At 48.3% G+C, this 23,475-nt stretch overlaps 1 protein-coding gene across 7 annotated transcripts in view; it reads left to right on the forward strand.

Moving 5' to 3' along the window:
* BAG6 (BAG cochaperone 6) overlaps positions 1–23,475 on the forward strand; it is a 1,121,496-nt gene that overhangs the window by 370,843 nt on the left and 727,178 nt on the right. For all 7 annotated transcript variants that reach the window (XM_069635087.1, XM_069635085.1, XM_069635088.1 and 4 more), the window contains one exon: positions 13,680–13,877. In XM_069635087.1, coding sequence (XP_069491188.1) covers positions 13,680–13,877 — 198 coding nt within the window. The remainder of the gene's footprint in view (positions 1–13,679; positions 13,878–23,475) is intronic.

Below are 23,475 nucleotides of genomic sequence, written 5' to 3' on the forward strand. Positions count from 1 at the left end.
TTGGTTGATCAGAGCAGGATCATCGGAACAAGCTCAGATTCAACTAGATTGTCTGCCACTTTCTTCACAAACTGGGCTTCTCCCTCAACTTGAAGTCACAGATGATATCAAACTCCAGTTCATTGGAGCAGTCCTGAACACTTCCCTGGGGAGAGCCTCGCCACCAGAGGTGAGGGCCCAAGATATTCTGCAGATGGTCACCAAATTTCAAAATGCCCAACTGCTTTCAGTTTTCGACTTTTTGAGGTTGCTAGGCCTCATGGCATCCTCCATCTTCCTAGTGCCAGAGTCTTGCCTGAGAATGAGATCTCTCCAGTGGGCGCTGAGAACTCAATGGTCGCAATTCTCAGGAAAAATGAGATCTCCTTCAAGTCCCAGACAGTGGCTTGAGACCTTCAGTGGTGGGCCTGTCGGGAGAACATTTTGAAAGAAGAGTTTTGGCAACCATGGCCGGAGATAACAGTAGTCATGGGTACATCACTCACGGAATGGGGAGCCCATGCCAAAGACTTGACCATCAGCGGTCGTTCGTCTCCATTGGAGTCCAGACTACATATCAACCTGTTGGAGCTGAGAGCAATCAGACTAGCGCTCAAGGCTTTTCTGCCATCTGTACAGGGGAAAAATGTCCTAATAATGACGGACAACACAGTGGCCATGCAGTACCTCAACAAAAGGAGGCGTGGGATCCCTGCCGCTGTGCAGAGAGGCGATGCAGCTCTGGTTTTGGGCAATTCAAGAAGGAATCTCTATCGGCTGTTCACTTAGCCGGAGAGAAGAACTGGACAGCAGACGCTCTGAGCAGGCAGAGCAGAGTCTCCCACGAGTGGGAGCTAGCTGAGGAAGTCCAAGAGATCTTCGCCCTTTGGGGAACCCCTCAAGTGGATCTGTTCGCCACCAGTATCAACAGGGAGTGCGATCAGTTTTGTTCAAGGGAATTTCCCCTGAGAGGAGCTCTAGGGGACGCGTCCGTAGTAGACTGGGAGTTTCCACTTCTATACACGTTTACTCCAGTCCCTGTCATTCCTCAGATCAGGAGGTTGAGAAGATTACGGAAGACTATGATCCTAATTGCCCCGGATTGGGCCAGGAAAACGTGTTACCCAAACCTTCTGGACATGTCAATCTGCCCTCCGATTTGTCTTCTGCAAAGAAAGGATCTTCTCTCGCAGAAGGGAGGTCAGGTTCTCCATCCAGACATCAGAAACCTCAACCTTCACGCTTGGTTTCTGAAAGTTTGAGAATCAAGGATTGGGACCTCCCGGATGACGTCATGGAAGTGTTGCTTTCAGCTAGAAGGCCAGCAACAAAGACTTTATACCGCTGCCGTTGGAACAGATTTTGCAGCTGGTGTAGAGAAAAGAATATCGAACCCTTTTCATGCAGTACACCAATGGTGTTATCTTCTTTGCTCTATTTGGCCAATTCAGGTCTTCAAGTTGGTATAATCAAGGGCTACCTCGGACTTAAATCTAGTTTTAAATTTTCTGATGGGTACTCCTTTTGAACCACTCCATTCTTGTTCATTAAGATTTCTCACCCTTAAAACAGTCTTCCTTGTGGCTCTAACATCTTCCGAAAGAGTGAGCGAATTACAAGCTCTATCTTTCAAACCTCCTCATACAATTTTTCAAAAAGTTGTCTTACAAGTGAAGCCTAATTTCCTCCCAAAGATGGCCTCTGAATTCCACATCACTCAGAAAATAACCTTACCTTCATTCTATCCTCCTCCCCATCCAGGTAAAGAGGAAGAGAGGCTACATAGGCTGGATCCAAGGCGTGCCTTGAGTTTTTATATTAACAGACTTGCTAGGATTAGGCAAGCAGACCAACTGTTTATAGGTTATGCAGGACATAAATTAGGATTGCCAATCACAAAACAGACCATTTCAAGATGGATTATTTTAGCCATTCTAGATTGCTACAAATTGGCAGGGACAGAGCCCCCTCAACATCTTAGGGCTCATTCAACCAGGGGTATCGCAGCCTCTTTGGCTCTCCAGAGGGGTACCGATTTGAGACATGTGCGGCTGCCACATGGTCGTCTGCACATACCTTTACAAAATTCTACAGTCTGGATTTCTCCTCTAGCCAGGAGACAAGATTTGGCAAAGCTGTGTTATATTCTGTTCATTCTTAAAGGAACATTTTCCAATTTTACTCCCACCTCCTCTTTCACACCACTGCTATGGGAGTCTATCAATATGAGGAATACGTCGGAGGACACAATCCCTTCGAAGAACAAGTTACTTCTTACCTTGTAACGTTCTTTCGATGGGATGTTCCTCCGACATATTCCTTTTCGCCCCCCCCCCAATCCATCCCAGCAGTAAAACGTCCCTTGTAGTTGCAGCTTACGCTCCTTCAAGGTCACAACCAATTCATGGACAGCTGATTTCAAGCTTAAAACGGAACTGAGCAACGGTCGCTGCACGAGTCTATTTATATGCACAATGTCGGCACCAAGACGGAGGCTGTTGAGGGACACCAGCTCGAGGAACGTCGACGCGCAGCGCCCTCTACTAAAATAATTCCCAGGCCAGCAAGCTGGGATGTAATCTATCAAGATAAGGAATACGTCGGAGGAACATCCCATCGAAAGAACGTTAAAAGTTGAGAAGTTACTTGTTCTTCTGTCTAGATATGACTGAAGCTGGTATTAGTTATCTGTGATGCTGGCTCATATATGCATTTTTATCTGGACTAGCTAGCACAGAGTATACTCCATCTAGTTGTGAGATCTTGCTCAGCAATAGTTATCTTGATGTGCGAGATGGCTGGGCAACACAGTTCACAACTCAGTGAGTCCATGTGGGGCGACAGTTGCAGAATGGAAATGGGTACATTCACGCTACCTTTTACGTTTTTATTTGGTAAAAAGGTGGGAGAGAGGTGTACCAGTTTTGTGGTTTCAGAGACGGTTGTGCCCCTGTTATGTTTTATACCGCAAACCGATGCCACCCAAGGGCAGTCTCCAGGCGCTCAAGTTGCGCTGTAACAAAGAGGACATGTTTGGTTAGTGAGGGAAAAATGATAGGATAGTTCCAGAACCAGGAGGAACTGGCATCTGTGTTGGTTTGCACATGGCGGGTTGTATGCACTGGCTGGTTTTCATATGGTTAAGGTCCAATGCCTTGGGTGTTTTCTGTGTGGCGGTTTGTCATGTTGGGGTGTGTTTTTGAGAGTTGATTGGCAGGTGTTTAAGGTTGTGTACACTGAGTTGTCTGTATGGGTAAGGCCTGGTGTTCGGGTTTGTGTGTAGGTGTGTTGCTTTTGTTGGGGTTTGTGTTGGGGTAAAGGTTTGCTAGACCAGTGGGCGTGTATAGTGTTTAGGTGGTTGCTAGGACAGTTTTTCTGAAGTCCACCTAAGGGCTTAGTAAAACCATTCAGCTGAGGCAGTACAAGACTCCACTCTTAGTATAAGGCTGTACCACCTGAGTATATGGTAGCGTAGACCGAGCAGCCAGGCTCATTTTAAGAGGGAGAAAGGGCTGTGGAATCAGTACAAATGAAATTGTGACACAATCACTATGTATTATAAAAAATATTTAAATGCAAGTAGGCCCAGATAAATCTTGGGGGACATAAGTACTATAGCATATGTAATCACAATTCTAAAAAACACAACACTATGCTTGAAGGTACACAGCCCAAAGCATCAACCTTATATTGAACACCTAACAGTAGTTCTAGAGAAGCCAAACCATTTCATACACATTCAGTATAGGTCACACCTATTCTTGGGGAGTAAACAATGGTTACTTTCAGATTTCATTAATTAAAGGGTAGTAGACCCCACCAGTTGTACCATTACGCTCAGTAACAAATCACATAATCATTATCAACTGGACAAAATAGATTTTGTGAATTTATTCTAGGTACAGTAAAAACCTAGAACTAGTTTTGTGATACCACGGTTATACTAGCTGACTAAATCCTAAGGATGTAATATTCAATTGCAGGTGCTCTTGAGATCCGTGAAACACAGATTGAGATGAGCAGTAACTCTTGTAACTTATATTTGGATGGCACACAGCTAACTCAAGGTAAGTAAACTCCATATCCTTTTCAAGGAACTATCAGCAACTTGGGGCAGAGGTAAACCTAAAACACTTTTTGTCTGTCTAAAACAGACCAGGGAAGCAAAACCCAATGGTTCACTTCATAAATGACTCGGTTATTCTAGGTAGGTAAAACCTAATGCAGACTTGTTCTGGACAGGCTAAGAGCAAGTCGGAGGAAGCAAGACCCAGTTGGGGAAACACTTCTACAATAATCTGAACGGGAATAATCAAGTGAAACCAACAGCATTAATTTTGGGAAGAGGCTCAACCAAATCACAGGTGAGTAATATACCCTTACATCTTTCTGTTAGAATGGCAAAACAGTTTCTAAGGAAAGAAACATGTTACATACTTTTCAGAGTAGTGCAACACATATTCAAGTTAATTACAAACTTGTGTAAATTAACTCTGTTACCAACCAACTCTTTTACAAGTAACTTTTAAACACTAATTCTCCTTTTCTAGGCAAAAGCCCCAATCCCTTAAGTCTTTCCCTTGGAGCATGAGTCTTCTCAGTGGTACAAGTGGGGTCACGAGGGTCTAGTGTCAAACAGACCGTGTCAGGATAGGCTCTTAAGTAGCAAAGGTTCCTCAGGAAGAATGTTCAAACAGGTGAGTTTTACTTTAGCGTTAGTTGAGGGTGCAGGGGCTTCACAGGAGACACCCTAGGAGGATTCCAGCAGTGGGACTGGGTGAACTGGACGAGGGGCCTCCCAATCACAAGAAAACACCCCAAACCTATGCAGGAATCACAAGAGACTGAAGGTAAGTACACACCCAAGCCAGCACAGTACCTCAGCACAGAAGATTTTTCAGCAGGACGACTTCAGGATCTGCAGCCAAAAACCTGGTCCATGGATTCCTTGTTGTGGTGAATGAAAACAGGAGCTTGGGAAGGGACTTTGCAGCAGGGAACAGAAGTCTTTAGGCAGGGTTTTCCTCGTGGCTGGATTTGGCTTTGTGGATTTGGCAGCTTTTTAAGGAGCGCAGAAAACAGATGATCTCTGGTCGGATTCTTGTTGTTACAAAGCTCCAGCACTCTGGTGAGGACTTTTGGGACTTGATTAGTGTTTCTGGAGATACACCACGATGCCCACTAAGTTTACGCAAGATTCGGAACACCATGCACCGCACAATGACTCGAGGTTCCAGGGTATGTGGGTATTACAGCCCCGCAAGGTCGCAGCAAGGCGTGGGATTACTCAAAACGCAGGTCTTCCTGAGTCTTGTGGATCTCACCATGCTCTGGGTCAGGGTCGTTGTTTGCGGAGTCCCCAGGTTGATTGGCAGGAAGGGCTACAGCAGGCTCAGGGTGCACAGCAGGGTCTCCTGTCGCTGGAAATCGCCTCAGCTGTTTTTCATTCATCCTCTTCGGTTTCAGTTCCAGTGGACTTGTCTTCAGCTTCCAGGTTCGGAATATTTCACAAGAACTACAGCTCAACTTCTGCGTTCTCTCCCTGCATTTTACAAGGGGCGGTCTGGTTATCCAATCAGGACAGCCAGCCCCCCACTGGGATTTGTCCCCATTCAGGCAAGGAGGAATACAAAGGGCTGTGGAGTTTTGGACTCCTCCCTCACTCCCTGCCTTCACAGACAGATTGGAGCCTGGGCGGGAAGTCCAGGGGACTTCCACTGAAGATAAAAATCACACACGAGAATTTCCTGCCCTGGATGTCAGGGGAAGGAAGAAGGAAGGACAAGAAAAACAAAAATGGCGAAAAAACAAGACTGGGTCCATTTTGGTAAAATGAGCACCCTTGGTTGCCTTTACTGCAGCTGTGAACACAGCCCACGGTAAAGGTGCACCAAAGTAATAAAAGGTATCGCTACTACCAGCCATGGAAGGTAAGCTTGTCCCTGTAACAGAATTGTTAGTTTTAGTGTGAAAGGGGATACATTGTATCACCCCAGCACTCCACATAAGGTGGGGTGTGCTGGTTTCACCAAATAAAATGTAAAGGGGATCCAAAGATACTTTCTTTCTTTGGGAACTGTAGTTCTCTCAAGGTTAGCCAAAGACAGTTAAAAGGAGAGCCCCTAGGGCAACCCAGCAACAAGAGGCACTTATTGCCAAAAAGTTGTTAGAGGATAACTTTAAAATGACACTATGGAGAGTCTAAAAAATGACACCCATAAAAAGAGAAAGATTCTGTGAGTGTGGAAAAAGGTTCCCACTCGGAGGTATAATGAAAAATAATCCACCATTAAAGCAAAACGTTCTGGGGTTGAAACAGGTCGGGAAGATTTACCATTACTATGAAAATCTTACCTAACATTGGTTAGTTTAAAAAGGTAGAAGCGGGTGGTTAGTGCCTTGGCTACTCACTAAGTTCTACACAGTCCTATTTGATGTGACAAATGACTAATCTCCTGAGTGCGACGCATGGCTGGACAGAGTGTAAACTCCTAAATTTGAGGCAAAACAGGAAGTGCAAAACACCTATATGTGAGGTATCTGGCTAGAGGGAGAACACCCAAGTATGAAACACAACAGTAAACTACACTGAACGGTTGGTACACAGCAGTGATGGAGGTACCCTTTACTAGCTGGCTAATTTTGGTATGCTGTGTTGTGTAGGTAATAAGAGAGGCAGGACTTTTCGGAATACAGTGATTGCTGTACGCCCCAAACAGACCACACTTACTTTGTCGCTGCAGTTTGACGGCTGGCTACTGGCTTCTCAGGCAAATGCGGTCTGGAGCTGCTTCTTTGGGAGCTGCCCTTTGCCTTGGGGCTCTAAGCCGAAAGGGTTGCACAGGCAGCCCCAGGGAGTGTGGTTAAGAGCTACCGCTTGAGAGGATGAGAAAAACGAGGAGGGGGGGGAAAGGATGGGGACGAGGAGGGGGGGGGCAAAGGATGGGGTCGAGGAGGGGGGGGCAAAGGATGGGGTCGAGGAGGGGGGGGGGCAAAGGATGGGGTCGAGGAGGGGGGGGCAAAGGATGGGGTCGAGGAGGGGGGGCAAAGGATGGGGTCGAGGAGGGGGGAAAAGGATGGGGACGAGGAGGGGGGAAAAGGATGGGGACGAGGAGGGGGGAAAAGGATGGGGACGAGGAGGGGGGAAAAGGATGGGGACGAGGAGGGGGGAAAAGGATGGGGACGAGGAGGGGGGAAAAGGATGGGGACGAGGAGGGGGGAAAAGGATGGGGACGAGGAGGGGGGAAAAGGATGGGGACGAGGAGGGGGGAAAAGGATGGGGACGAGGAGGGGGGAAAAGGATGGGGACGAGGAGGGGGGAAAAGGATGGGGACGAGGAGGGGGGAAAAGGATGGGGACGAGGAGGGGGGAAAAGGATGGGGACGAGGAGGGGGGGGAAGGATGGGGACGAGGAAGGGAGGGGAAAGGATGGGGACGAGGAAGGGAGGGGAAAGGATGGGGACGAGGAAGGGAGGTGAAAGGATGGGGACGAGGAAAGGATGGGGACGAGGAAGGGATGGGGAAAGGAGGGGAAAGGATGGGGACGAGGAAGCGAGGGGAAAAGGAGGGGGACGAGGAAGCGAGGGGAAAAGGAGGGGGACGAGGAAGGGGGGCTAGTATGGGAGTGCAGGAAAGGAAGTGCAAGAAACCGGGGCAAACTATTAAAATGCAGGAGGGGCCACAGGGGCAAAAGTACACCACCTACCTCATCAAGGCCAGGACACTGGATTGAAAGTGTCCTGCTCTCTAGAGGCTTTGGCTTCCCTACGGGAAACGGCCAATTACGGGCACGGTGCAGGGGGAGTGAGGGTGCAGGGAGGGATGCCACGGGTGCAGCACAATAATGGGGGAAAAAGACTTAAAATAACAGGCAGGAAAGTGGAAAGGATGGAAAAACGAGCAAGGGAAAAGATGAAAAAACGAACAGGGGGAGTGGAGGAAAGGAAGTGCAAGAAAAGGGGAAGTATTACAAAATGCAGGACGGTCGCAGGGGCAAAAGTACAACACCTACCTCATCAAGGCCACTACACTGGATTGAAAGTGTTCTGCTCTCTAGAGGCTTTTACTTCCCTACGGGAAATGGCCAATTATGGGTACGGGGCAGGGAAAGCAAGGGCCAGGGAGGGATGTCACGGGTGTGGCACAATATTGTAAAAAAGACTGCAAAATAACAGGCAGCAAAGTAGGGGAAAGGATGAAAAACAAGCAGGTGAAAGCGCAGTGGAGGAAAGGAAGTGCAAGAAAACTGGGGAAAGATTACAAAATGCAGGAGGGGCCGCAGGGGCGAAAGTACATAAACCTCATCAAGGCCATGGCGCTGTTTCACTGTGCATGGCTGTCCTCTGGATGGCAGCAGAGTACCAAAGAAAGTGGGTTTGTGGGGACATGCACCATTTTACAGAAGGCGCATTTACATTTTTGTCATCCGTTCCCATTGATCGAGTGCATTTCTCTTAGGCTTAGTAGGTAAACAGTTAAATCTACAACTGCTTGGCGACTGTTCAACTGCTTATTGGGGGAGAATTCTCATTTTGAATGGATTGTGTCCTCCATCATTCGGTCCCACGTGGCTGGGGCGGGCCTTTCTGGACCAGCCCTGACGTGGTTTACATCTATTATGACTGATGGGGACCAAACATTCTTCCTACCTTATCTCCTTCTCGCTCACTTTCTTGTGGTGTTCCCCATGGCTCCTCCTTGTCCCCAGTGTTATTTAACATCCATGTTCAACCTTTGGCGAGTCTCATCCGATCCCACGGTTTCCGTTGCTACTCTTATGCTGATGACCTCTAAATCCTGGTCCGATTTAGATCTTGACCAGGCAAAGATGTTATTGCACCTCTGCCTCGAGGCTGTGAGGGGATGGATGAATAACTGGCTCAAACTTAATGGGGATAAGACAGATTCTGCTGGTGGACTCTCCCTCAGTCCCTGCTCTTTGGACTCCTTCTTTCTGGCCGTTAGGTCTGGGTGTCTTACCTACTCCAGTGACAGTGGTTAAAAACCTAGGAGTATATCTTTGAGTCATTATCCATGGCCCCTCAGGTTAGCGCAGTTTGCAAAACAGGCCATTTCTTTTGCAAGGTACTGCCATTTCATCCTTTGCACCTGTGTCCTTTGGTGGTGGCTTCTATAATCACTAGTCGTATCGACTATTGCAATGCATTATATCTGCTGCAACCTGCAGGGCTTATACACTGGTTGTAGTTACTTCAGAATCATCTGGCAGCTCAGGTAGCCACCTCTACCCCTTAAGGATGTCCTATTAGTCTGGTTTTGCAAGCCCTTTAATGGCTCCCGAGGGCCAAAAGGATTAAGTTTGAATCCTTGTGTCTGGTTTACCTGGCCTACTATTGCCAGGGGGATGGCTACCCTGAGGACAAATGTCTGCCCTATACTCCTGAGTGGATTCTCCGCTCCGAGTATCTGCCTAGTGGCCATTCCTAAATTCCGGTTAAGAGTAGGTGCGCAGGCGTTTTCCATCGTGGCAGGCAATCTTTGGAAGGACCTGCTGGTTAGTCTTAGGTGTGTTGAGAATAATCTTCATTTTCGGCGGTCTCTTAAAACATTGTTGTTATAGGTCTAGTGTGTTGGATCGTTTAATTTTAGCGCCAAGGTGCCCTTTTGGGTGAACGTGTGCGGTCCACATTTTGATAACATAGCTAATCAAATGGGTTTGTTTGTTAATCAAGAACATTTTAATTGGCAATGACTGCTAATCATTTTTTGAAAACTAATGTATGCCTTTCTGCACAAAGGGTGCTGCGTGCTACTAAAGTGAATCACAGATGCCTTAGAAAGTATAACTCCATGAGAAAGTAAACATAATGAACTGGGTTCCTATGGTCGGAGCAAAAAGATTGAATGGAGGGAAAAGCTTCCCCTCATTCAGGAGAACAAGAAAAAAGATCCAGGAGTCCAGCAAATGGTGCTGAGTGTCTCAGGGAGGGAGATTACACCTGTCCTGTGAAATTATTGCATGCAAAATTTCCTGAAAGGCCGCCATTTGCCAAGTGATAAGTCGTGAAATATTTTCTTGAGAAAATGTGCTGACTGGTATTAAAGTGTTCCAGATGTCCCTTCTGCCTTCTACTGTTTTTATATCCATTCTTGGTGTTGATTTGGCTTATGTAAATGTAACTCGATGTGCACCGGTTTTTATAGTCTATATTTCCAAGTTCATTCTCTAGACTATGGTGTCTGATCTGTACATTAAATGTTTTCCTTTTAAGAGGAAGCTAGACAGCTGTAGCATTTAAAAGTGCAAGTTTACTGTAACTGGGTGGAAACCAACACGCAGTAGCAGCTGGTATTTTTGAACCTCATGAGTGTTAGTCAGAAAAAGTACAAACATTAAAATGTTCTACATCGAGGCCACCAGGGGGCGCGGGCAAGATGGCCGTCTGAATCTCAAGCTCCCCGTATGGCCCCGGGAAACCCACTGATGGACATGCCTTAAATGCTTTTTGACCCCATCTACCAGCAATCGTCGAGGAGGGGAACCGCTCTGGATTGCCCAGAAGCTTGTCCGGACTTTGGAGATGCCCCGTTCCCCAGATAGCGGCCTGTGATCGGCAACCCAAACCTCCCGGCCTCTGAGGGAAAGCCCTGGTCTGGAGCCGCACATCGCCTGGCCGCGTAGTGGGTGGAGGAGCCGGATCGCCCGCTCCAGCTCGCGCACCGGGGCTGTCGACGGCCCGGGCGGGCCCTGCAGAGATCCCCACCAGCGGCTTGTGCCCTGCCCCCCATCGCCGGAGACGGCTGGTGCCTGGCGGCCGAGGCGGAGGCCACGCAGCACGGGTTGAGGAGCCCCCTATCCTCCCTCGACCGGCACATGGCTGACGGCCTCCGCCTCTCCAGGCATCTCAGAGGAGGCTCTGTGCCAGATGCGGCGGGTCATCTGACCCCGCCAGAGAGGAGGAGCGGCCCGCTCGAACAACACGCAGGGCCCAACGCACCATCGCAGGCCCGGGTGGGCCTTCTGAAAAGCTGCACTAGCTGCCGGCAACCGGCTCATCCACTGCTGGAGGCCAACAGTGACCTGCCCCCATCATAGGGGATACGGGGGAACCACCGCTATACTTGATCCAACCCGGGGTGCTTGGGGGAGCGTGTCCCTGCCCCCCCCAACCAGTCTCTCCACTAGTGATTCGTCTGTGCCCGGGCCGACGCGGGATCGCGCCTGGGTACCACCTCAACGGCCCACGTTTCTACGCCTGACCACCGCCACAGACACCCGAGGCCTACCCTCCACAGCCTCCGCAGGGCTCCGGACTAGTGGCAGAGGAGCCCACCCGACCACCGGAGCAGGCTCAGGCCGTCGCGGGAGCGCGCCTGGGCCCCTCCGCTTCCCGCCCCTCCCCCCCCCCACTGGCCGCCTCAGACCCCCCTTGGGAGGTGTTCCCCTGCCGGAATCCGGGACCCCCGCCTTCTGCAGTAAAGCAAGATTACTCCAGGCCTCCCGTCCACCAGCGACGCTCAGTTCCACACACTGGCGGTACAGGTGAGACACAGCGCCTCCCCCCCCGGGGGCTCCCTAGCTAACTGGTCACTGCCCATCTCCCTGCACCAGTGGTACCGGCAACGAGGGTTCGCCACATCACAGGGGAATAGAGCAATACCCTAAGATTTAATAGCCCCTGGAAGTGGAACAGTTGATAAAGAGCCCCCTGGACCCCCCAAGAGGATCACCGGTGCGGGCCAGGGACTCCGGCGGCTTGGGGCCATGAGGAGGGAGGCTGCGCCTCTGAGGAATTGAAAGAGGTGTCCCATAACCTGGAACTTGGTCACCGGCGCTCGGCCCCGCCACCTAAGGACTTGGCACACGTAGTGGAATAGGTGCCAGGGGGCCCTAAGACTCACCCGGAAGACACTCCAGGAGAACCTTAGAGCTTGGGGCGATAGATACCCCATGAACTGGAGGGAAACCCTTGCGCAATACCAATTCACGCCTGGGTCCTACAAAATGGAGACCGGCCCTACAGCCTCGCAACCCCCGGACATGAATGCCATGCAGTGCAATATCCAAACTATCCTAGAAGAGATTAGGGGTATGAGGACGGACATGGGAGCCAAATTGGCTGACCTACGGCCAAGGTTTCAACTCTGGAGGATCGTGTAGAAGGGGTCGAGTGCAATCGGGTATCGACGGACCGCCTCGAGACGCAAATGGAAACTAGATTTCAGGAATTGCAGCGCCGCGAGGAGGACCTCCGGCTCAAGGTTGACGATATGGAAAACCGGGAGAGGTCCTGGCCCTCCCCATTAAGCTGTATTTGCCCCCCCCCCCCCCCCCCCCCCCCCCTTTCTTTCTGGCCAAGATAGCAGAGCCAGCGGCGCACCAGACTTGGTTCGAGGCAGGCCTTAGCAGGACTGGTCACCTTTGGGTGGGGGGCTCTTTCTTACCCTTGAAAGATCTGGAAGAGGCCCTGGGGATAGGCACTCTGTCCCCCTTTCGCTATCTCCAGCTTAAAGGAGTCCTCACTGAACCATCCTGGGGGGGGACACCCTTAGGAGAGACCTCACAAACTTTGAAAAACTCCTCCTCTCTGCGAGGGGCTCCAAGGGAATAATATCCCGCCTCTACAAGCTCTTCCTCTTTTCTGTCCCAAGAGACTCCCTCCCTGCACGCATACAATGGGGAAAGGACCTGGGCGAGGAAATAGACGATGAGAGGTGGGGGGAAATGTGTAGGCGGGCCAATCGCTCCACGGCCTCACTCCAGTATCGCCACCAGGCCCTCAAGGTATTGCATTGTTGGCACTACCCCCCGCAGAGGATTGCTAGAATGAGGCCAGGGTACGACCCACATTGCTGGAAGTGTAAGACCGAGTGGGGTGATTATATTCACATGTGGTGGTGTACGGTGTTTCAAAAGTACTGGGAGGAAGTACTGACCTGGATTAAGGGGGTAGATGGGGTGGAGCGGCCTTCCTGCCCCTGGCTTCTCCTTTTCGGAATTGACGCTGGAGATGATCAAGAAAATATCCATGATCATATGCTGCAGGTTGTTGGTGGCGGCCAGGTGTTGCCTGGCGCAAAAATGGAAGAACCCCGGAATGCCCAGGGGAAAAAGCATGGGTAACCAAGGTACAGGCCATTTACGACATGGAATTCCTCACACATCTAATTGATGAATCTAGATCCAGCATCGAGGAAATATGGCTCCCCTTCTCCGAAAAATACTGCCGCCCAGTATAATGAGCACCAGATCCGGAGAACACCCAACCGCCCCCCCCCACCTCCCACCCCCGCGGGGGCGTCAGGCCATTGCTCACTAATCCAACTTCGAGTCCCTCAAAGCTCGGCCCAGGACTTCGGCATGCTAAGTGCACATCATGTAGGCATTGCTATGCTCTTTTCGGAGCCCGTCAAATAAGCAATTATTGAGAACTTGAACTGGTGGGGGATGGGGGGTGGGTTATAACTGGTTTCTTGTTTAGCCATGTTTAAATATGTTCTGCATTATTGTGACATGTACGAAACCTAATAAAACTTGATATAAAAAAAAAGTTCTACATCCTATTGTTTTTCTATCGATTGCTCTGTATAAGCTGAGGGATCCTATGCAGTCTTTAAATTGTTCCTTGAGGCAGCTTTGTCTCCAGGAAAAAGTAAAATAAAAATTCAGCCTCTAGACGGATATTGGCTTTTAGTCTTATATTTAAAGGATGCCGGTCTTCTTTTTCTTTCTCCTGCAGATGGAGGGACGTGAAGAGGACCAGCGTACCATTAATCTGGTGGGGGAATGCCTGCGTCTGCTTGGGAACACCTTTGTAGCTTTGTCTGACCTGCGCTGCAACCTCTCCACTAATATTCCCCGTCACCTCCACGTCGTCCGTCCAATGTCTCATTACACAGCACCCATGGTACTGCAGCAGGCAGCCATTCCCATACAGGTAAGCTTGGTGGCCTAGCTTTACTGAAGGCTGGGCTAGTTTTTCTATGCAAATGCACTTCTTTAGGAGGAGTGAAAGAGGCTATACAGTTATGTTTTTAGTTTTGGCTATTCGTTGGCGCTAAAGCCCCACTTATAAAGCAAAACTATTGCATTGGAATACAACCAAGGCGAAATGTCATGAGGGACCCACCGCTTGTAGGTGTTTGGTTATTTAACCAACCATTGACTGCCCATAGCCATGCTAATCCCTTTGGCCATTCCCACCCAGTTCCTTTCTGTTAAAGATTTCTCTTTACAGCACCTTTCCCTCCATTTTTATGGACCTCCAAACTTTGCTTTTGAATCTGACCTGCTGTTTGTGCAGTGAAGCCTTAAGCTTCACTACACTGACTTTTGCTTATTAATCATAGGGAAACTGATATGTCCTGCAGGCTGTCCGTAATGGGAAACGGTTTCCCCTAGTCTTACCTTATCACTTTTGTTAACTTTTTATCATTGTACAATGGGGTGCACTGCCCGTTTTCCCCCTAGACTAACTTTGATGATTTTTGGTTACAATAGGTATGTCTAAGGGACACGCTGGTTGCAGCAGTTTTTACAATCCTTTTTTGGTGTATTTTACTTAAGCCCTACCAAGTTTACCACGTTTGTCTAACTGTGGCTAGTGTCCAAACATGGCCATGCCAGGAGGTTTTTCATTTTTCCCTTGGCCTCTTGTCACTAATCAGTCTTCCTGACCTGTGAGGCCAGGAAAATCCTTATATGGATGTCCAGTGCCCGGGAAAGTGGAGGCTTTTCGCAGGGTACTGCAGGGCCATGTGTGTTTGCTAATCCCACCAAACCTGTTGTCGCCAACAAGTAACCCAGTTGCACACTCTGGACAGATGTCCTACTATAAGGTTCATTTAAATAGTACAATTGAGCAAGGTTATAGGAACCCACATAAAAGAACAAAACACTGTTCCTGACAGTCAATAGTCTAACAAATAGTGCAAATGATTACTGCATGTGATTCACATTTAATGCATCAGAGTATATGTTGCATATTTATATGGAAGAAGCATAGGACATTCCATATAATTATATATAAATTATATATAACATACGTAAAACAATATACAAATAGCAATTTTGTGACACTGAGAAAGGACTTTCAATAATCCAATTTACTGGCTTGTACTTAATGCAATTGCAGCACATTATTTTACTCATGGCATCCCCCACAAGGGACCATAGACGTCGCTATTCCTGCTAAATTTAAGAGTCCTTTTTGCACATGTATTTTTATATTTTATGTACATTATATATAATTTTATTGAATGTCCTATGCTGCTTCCACATGTATATGCAACATATGCTCTGATGCATTACATGTGAATCACAAGCATTAGTCATTTGCACTATTTGTTTGTTTATTGACTTGTCAGGAACAGTATTTTTTGCTTTTTGTGGGTTCATATGATCTTGCTCAATTGTACTACTTAAATGTTTACCTACCTGGATAGAGCAGGGACGCGACCAGGCGCCCTTTCGTATTAAATGGGTCCTACTATAACTTTTATACATAAATGTATCATTCAACAAAGCGTAACTTGAATAATTCTCTGACGCACATCAAAAGATGATTCTTCATTTTAACGTAGACTGAAATATATAGGGTTAAGGCACCCTAAATCAACTTAAATCAAAGATACAAAAGTATAATCACATTAACTTTTACTCTTCAAATCTTTAACAAATCCAGAGGGGTAACAACCAATTCTCCTCAATATTAAACCAAGATAACCATAATTAATAGTGCCTTCACGGCATTCTTTTCTGTTATAACCATTCAACTTGGTTCATAAGTTTGCCGACACGTTTCGGATTTGAAATCCATCAGGGCTTGGAGCGGTTTGTTCATTTCAGTTAATTGAGAAAGTAATCACAAGTTCATCTGTAAACCTATATTCTGATACTTGTGAATCTGCCAAGAATCGCATGCTGTGCATATGGTCCCACATCCAGTGGAAATCGTTGAGTATTGCATCTTCCTTTCGAAGATCGAAAGGGGACGTTGGTATGACTAACACTATCCCTAACATGTAGTGTTACCAAAATCCCACACGCATCGAGGTCCCTCGGATTGTTTGTTTTTTTCCGGCAAACTAGTTGGTCGCCTATGCGTAGTTCGCAAGAGTTTTGTATTGCTTACTTTGTCACCACGACCTATGGTCATCTAGTCTTCCGATTAATCTTCACGATGACTGCCTTGTGGGTATCTTGCCGCAGAAGACATCTACAACTGCTTGGTTACTGTTCAACTGCTTGTTGGAGGAGAATGCTCATTTCGAATGGATTGTGTCCTCCCACATATTCCATATCTTTGATATTTTCCAATATCCAGCTTGCTGCTTCAGAAAAATGTTTTCCCAGTAGAGGGCGATGTGCGTTGACGCCCGTCAATGTCCCTCAAATGCCTCCATCTTGACGTCTAAGAAATCACAGGTAGAAATAGCGTGTGCAGCGTCCGTTGCCCAGTTCTGTTTTTTCCGCGCTTCAGTTTCGGGAACATAATGTGCGGTTCCGAGAGAAATCTGAAGTTCTTTGAGTTTCCTGTCAGAAAGTCTTCAGAATCTTCGATTCAAGATGGCCTAGTCATTGGCTCCATCTACACCCCGGTCTGGGTTAAAATAAAAATGCAGAGACTGTTGTGCAAAGATTTCCATGACAGATCCTCACAGGGTCTGTCTTTGGTGCCTTGGGGCAGAGCATCCATGTTCAGAGTGCGAAGACTGTTTCTCTATGACGGCAAAGGCATTGAGGGAGTGCATGGGGAAATTGGAGAAAGGTAAGCCCCAAAAGTCTGTTAACCTGACCAAATGCACCTCCGATGAGTCAAGACAGTCGTCTCCACGGCGCAAAACACTCCTGTCTCGATCCCACTGCTCATCCTCTTCTAAACATGCCAAGAAAAGGTGCCACAGGTCGCCTTCCACTTCATCCTCCAGTTCACCAGAGAGTCTTATGCCCTACCAAACATAGTTCCCCAGCACAATGGGAACAATTCCGCAAAAGTATGTTGAAGGTATTCGAGAACGTGGCCTTGCCCCCCTCGCCCCCTCAAAGATACCTAGAGGTGATGCCCACGGTGAAAAACCTATTAAATGCAAAATCTGCGAGTCCTCGACCTCAGCAAAAGATACTCCTTGAGAGTGTAAAACCCTTGTGCTGAGACAAAGCCTCTGACGCACAAGATGTCACCATTGACTCATAAGTCGAAGCCGAAAACTGCGTCATTGGCTGAAGGGTCATTGACTCCTCGTACGTGAGCCTTCTCAATGCTGTTGAGTACATTTCCTTTGACAAATTTGTCGAAGGCGTCGACATCTCAATCGATTCTGTCGACGACCTCGATGCCTATAATGGTTTAATTGAGGCCAATTATGTCCACATCGACGTTTTCGACCCTTTCTGCGCCATTAGTCACATCTATTGCTCCTTCATTTGAAAGAACATGTAACCCAAAGTCTCGATCAGATTTTTTTTAACTCTATCCTCAATTTATGAGGAAGGTTAACATTCTGATGAAGAGACCTTTTGGGTTGGCGTGTGGGACACCCTCTATACTAGAGGAACTGGTCTCAGAAGAGTCAAGATTGAAACATCTTCAGGACTCCCTACATGAAGCAAGTGGGATTGATACTTCCCCAGAAGTTGACTTTGGTAAGCCTGACCCAGGAGACCATGCAGAGAGCAATTATAGAATGCTCATGAATAGGGTGATGGAATACATGGGGTTCTAGGCCTACACCTGTATATGAACAAGACGACCTGACGGATATACTGGCTAAAGGGCAACAGGAGGACCCTACTGTCCCTTTTCACAAGCCTTTGCAAAAAAGGTTTTCCACTAACTGGGGAAACTCCAGATGTTATCCCAGCAGTCAGTAAATGATTGGCAGCCAAATATAGAGCCTCAGCTGCATATCCTCTCTATCTCTCCAAACACCCAACCCAACTCCTGAGAGTTTAGTTGTACAAGCTGCAACTTCTTCAGGAAAACAGAATGCATACTCCACAATTCCACAGGATCGTGGTAAGACGTTTGCTGCAATGGGCAAGAAAGTTTTCTCGGCATCCAGTATGGCTTTAAAGTCTGCTAGTGCCACATGTACATTGGCGAGGTTCACGCACACCCTCTGGGTTTGTTTCAATGGTGGCTGACCATATCCCAAGGGGGAAGAAAGACTGTTTCTTGAACCTTATCAAGGATGGAAAGGACACCATGTGCAAATCCCTCCAGACCGGTCTCGACTCTGTTGACGGCATCAGCAGAGCCATGGCAGCGAGTACAACAATTTGCAGATTTGTGTGGTTGCGGAAGTCTGGATTTGCACCAGATGTACAGTCCAGACTTCTGAATATGTCCTGACGGCACACATTTATTTGGAACAAAAGCTGATGAAAGTTTGGAGAAGTTGCAAACTTCCAAGGCGACATCAAAATCCCTTGGAGCTGCAAAACGGCAAACTCCAAACCACCCCACAGCTGTGCCCTGGATCAGTAGGTCCTTTCATTATTCCTCATATGGAAAAGGCAGAGGACAGCCGACTCGGAGGCCACAGACGTTTCACCTGTGGTGGACGGGGATGAGGAAATGACTGCTTCAGCAGGTGCCACTTTACCCTCGGCATCTGCGTCAGCCGCCTAAAACCTCTGAGGTCTTGCATCACAAAACAGCAGTAGGAGGCAGATTAACTCAACTTCTGATGTTTGTCAATCTGCTTAGAATCGCATGCTGTGCATAGTACGACATCCAGTGGTAACCGCAGAGTATTGCATCTTCGAGAATCGAAAGGGGATGTCGACATGGGGGTGCCTGTAGCACTATCCCTGCGTGACGTGTAGTGTACCCAAGATCGCTCGCGCGTCGAGGTCCCTCAGATTGTTTTCTTCCACCCAGATAACTGGTCGCCCTTATGCAGAGTTCGTAAAGAACATTGCTATTGTCCAACCGACCTTTGGTCGAAGATTTCTATAAAATAGGTAAGATCACCCCTTCCGTCCCTTATCTCGACGGCTCTTCCTGTCTCCGCCCAAGACCTGCGAGAACTTCAACGGACGGTGAGCCTGTCTGCGTTGCCGACCATGTGGCCAGGCCTTCCGCAGGCCTATACAGTAGGGAGAGTGGGGTTGGGGTGGACATTTCTTTTCAAACTGAAAATGCATTGCCCTTTTCTTCCGCTTTCCTGTTTGGTCTTAGTCACTCTGTATACCCTCAGTTATGGAGAGGACTCAATTTGGATTTTGCCCTATTTGTAAGAGCAAATTCCCATCAAAGGATAAGCACAGACGGTGTAACTGGTGCTTGCCCCTAGATCGCAGAGGAAGGGTGTGTGGCTTGTAAGCTCCTCCGCCCCAAGACCTTCGAGTTTAGGGTAAAACGGTGGGCAGCTTACGGTATGTCCAGGGCCGGGGTTTTTCCCACTGCCGCTACCACCGAATGTGACGACGGCAAGAGTGACTTTCAGACCCCCGAACTGGAGGTTGTTGACCTTTCGACGGAACGCTTGCGTTCCGCATAGTCTGTCCTGGCCCTGATAAGCACAGCGTAAGCTCTGCTATGGGGAAGTGACACCTCAGCGACAAAGATGGACACGTACACGGCACTAAGCACACAACCCGTAGCCTTACTTTGACTACGTCGAAGACTTCGGCCCTAACGGGTACACCGGTAACTCCGTCAATACCCGCTGATCGATGAGATCGGCAGCCCTCCCCGCAGCCGCATATGCGCCTAGCGACTGGGCAATCCAGACAAAGGGCGCTACCCCAAAAATACATAGTTGACACGCATCACAAGAAGGCATACAGCGACTATAAGGAAAAGGTGGCCAATGAGGGCAAGGCCCCAGCTCTGCCGAAAGAATCCCTTGCAATCGTTGGCTGTACCTACGTGCCTCTCGAATGAGGATGTCTAAGACAACCTGGCAAGAATTGTGGCCTCTGATTCTCAAAGGCGGCAGTTTAGGGACCCTTTGAAAGTTTCCGAAAGTCCCAAGGAGAGAGCGTTCATAAATCGAGAGAGAGACGCAGGGATACACACCTTCATCGGTCCCGAAGGAGGACTTTCTTCGACGTAAGGCAAAAATCTCTACAGTTTTCGATGGAAGAGAGTGCTAGACACTTTTTCGATGGAAGACCGTGAGAGGGACGCTTTTCCACCTTTAGACCATTCTAGGTCATCTGGACTAGAGAAAAGTTTGAGGACTGCATGGAAAGGCTGGACAGGTTTGTTTCACGTTCAGAACCACCTACACCAAGAAGGCCACGGGATGAAAGCCCTTTTAACCCAAGAGCTAAATTCCCAAGACCTCTTTAGAAGAGGATATGTATAATTATGACCTTACTGAAGAAAACATTCCACCAGTTACTGTAGAGGAAAATCCTTTCTCTAACGAAGAGGAACAGGAGCCTACTGAAAATGAGCCTGTTGACGGCTGGGGGGAAGTCCCAGATATGGGTGACCCTCAACCATGGCAGTCCCCCGATCCACAAGATCCCGATCCAGATATTCTGGCTTTGGGCTCCTCTCAAAACACCCCTACAAGAAACCCCTCTCCAATTGATGATCAGTTGATGTTTAGTGTAATGTTACGTAAGGCAGCCAAACACTTTAAAATTGCCACTGAAGAGGCAGCCCCTGAAGCAGACTTCGTTCAAGATATACTCAAAGAGAAGCCGCCAACCAGCCATGCTATCCCTCTGCTCAATTTGATTAAAAACCGCCTGGCTCTCTCCTTAGCAAAACCTGCTCTCACAAGAGGTGTAAACTCAAGATTTGTAAAACACTTTTGCTGCTCGCTCGCTCTCTCTCGCGGCAAACTCCTCAAAAGACACGCACGGCTTTGAAACTCAGGATTTAAACCCGAGACTCAAGTGTCGCTTATAAACAAACCTGTGGAGGAATCCAACTTGTTTGGGAAGTTGCTCGACAGGGCCCTAGAGACCGCAAAAAAGGAACATGACACCCTAAAGAGTCTGGACCAAATTACTCAGACCCTCCATAAGACGAGGATTTGGAAACAGACGGTTCTTTCGTGGCCAACGCTTCACTCAACAATACTCTTCAGGAAACAACTGGAACTCTCCAAAGGGAACCAACACTTACACCACCCAATACCCCCAAAGGGGACAGCGCCGTGCTAAAGGAAGGGGCAGGAACCCTACCCCCAGAGGTTCTACAGACTCAAGTTCCAAATTACTTGAGGATTGTGGTCCCCTCCCATGCCTCCCCGGTTGGGGGCCGACTTAAATCATTGCTTCAGGCATCGGAGGGAATAACCACGGACCAGTGGGTGCTAAAAACCATAGCCCACGGGTACTGTGTAGAGTTCAACCGGTCCCCAAAATTCAGACCTCCACGACAACGAAGACAAACACCAGAACATCTTTGCATACTTTTTCAAGAAGTCGACATACTGGAACAAAAAGCCATAGAAATTGTATCTCTATCACAGGTAAAAGTTATTTATTCAGTGTACTTCCTTGTACCCCAAAAAGGATTTAACCATGTGCCCTGTTCTAGATCTGCGCCCAGCGAACACATTTGTAAAACCACAAGTTCTACATGTTCCCCCTGCAGGAAGTAATTCCCCTGCTCACACAGGCATTACATGGCAACTCTGGATATGAAAGATGCATACTTTCATATTTTGATGTTGCCAGCGCACAGAAAGTACCTCAGATTTATGATGAACAAGCACTGACAGTTCAAGGTACTACCCTTCGGCATAGCATCTGCACCAAGGGTATTTACAAAGGTACTAGCAGTAGCGGCAGCACACCTGCACAGGCAATCCTTTCTAGTATATCCTTAACTCAACGACTGGCTCATAACAGCGGACTCCAACGAGACGTGTCTGTCAAATACCCAAAAGACGATAGATCTTTTCAGTTTGGGATTCTCTAGCAACAAGAAAAAATCCAGCTTAGACCCCAGTCAAGTCAAACAATTCCTAGGGGCTCTAATTCTAACAAAGGACGGCCTTGTCTTCCCCTCCGAGAGGGTTCAAAACATGTTATTTCAAATACCTCACTGTGTAGCCAGTCGAGAGGTAACGGTACGCAAGGCTATGCGTCTGCTAGGAATGATGGCGTCATGTGTCTACTTAGTTCCTCACGCGCGGCTGTGCCCAATGCAAGAGTGGCTAAGCAGCCAGTGGTGTCAGGCCAACGGACAGTGGGAGGATTTTGTAGTGGTGTCGCCGGCCCTAGATCTCTCGCTGCGGTGGCGGTCGAGGGAAAACCTCTTGAAAGGGAAATCCTGCACCACCCCCACAGTGGAAGCCACTCTAACTACAGACGCCTCCCTTACAGGGTGGGGAGCCCACCTGCTTCAGCAAACAGCAAGCAGAGTTTGGTCGTCGGACATAGTGTCCAACCTCATAAAAATACTGAAACTGCTGGCGGTGTTCAAAGCACTAAAATCTTTCGAAACACAACTGCAGGGAAAGACGATCCTAATCCTCAGACAGCACCACGCCATGTACTATCTGAACAAACAAGGGGGCACTCATTCTCCAGGGCTGTCCAAACTGTCTCAGATCATTTGGAAGTGGACGCTCAAGCGCAACATATTTCTGTTATCACATGTTCCAGGGGAACTCAATCTTCTGGCAGACGTACTCAGCAGAGACTTTGTTGCCCAGGGAGTACGAATGGCGATTATAGACCTAGTCGCCAATGTTTACGCACAATGGTGCTTTCCAGAGATTGATTTGTTCACAACTCTGGAAAATGCTCAATGCTCAATGCCAAGACTACGCCTCCAGGTATCCCCAGAACCGCTCCAAGGGGAACGGACTCTGGATAACATGGTCAGGGAAATTTGTCTACCCCTTTGCCGAGCAGTTCAACTAGCTGGAGAGAACATGGCAGCGGATGCTCTGAGCAGGCAGAGCAGTCTCCCACGAGTGGGAACTAGCTCAGGAAATCCTTCAAGAGATCTTCACCCTTTGGGGAACCCCTCAAGTGAATCTGTTTGCGACCAGTCAACAGGAAGTATTCTGCTCACTGGAATTTCCCCCAAGAGGAGCTCTAGGAGACGAGTTTGTTGTGGACTGGGAATGTCCACTCCTCTATGCGCTTCCTCCAGTCCCCGTCATTCCTCACATACTAAGGAGGTTGAGAAGGATCAGAAAACGCATGATCCGAATTGCCCAGGATTGGGCCTGGAGATCGTGGTACCCGCACCTTCTGGACATGTCCATCTGTCCTCCGATTAGTCTTCCACAAAGAGAGGATCTTCTCTCGCGTGAGGTGGTCAGGTTCTCCCTCCGGATATCAGGACTCCGCCTTCACACATGGTTTCTGAGAGGCTGAGATACAAAGAATTGGGACAACCCGACGGCGTAATGGATGTTGCTTTCGGCCAGAAGGCCGGCAACCAAATCTTTATACCACTGCTGTTGGAACAAGTTCTGCAGCAGGTGTAGAGAAAAGAATGTTGATCCTTGCAATACACCGATGGTGTTATCATTCCTTTTACACTTGGCAAATCTGGGATTCCAGATTGGCATGATAAAAGGCTACATAGTAGCGCTGTCCATCCT

The sequence above is a fragment of the Ambystoma mexicanum genome, chromosome 13 (assembly GCF_040938575.1).
Source record: "Ambystoma mexicanum isolate Mex_15411 chromosome 13, UKY_AmexF1_1, whole genome shotgun sequence".
Classification (NCBI taxonomy): Eukaryota; Metazoa; Chordata; class Amphibia; order Caudata; family Ambystomatidae; genus Ambystoma; species Ambystoma mexicanum.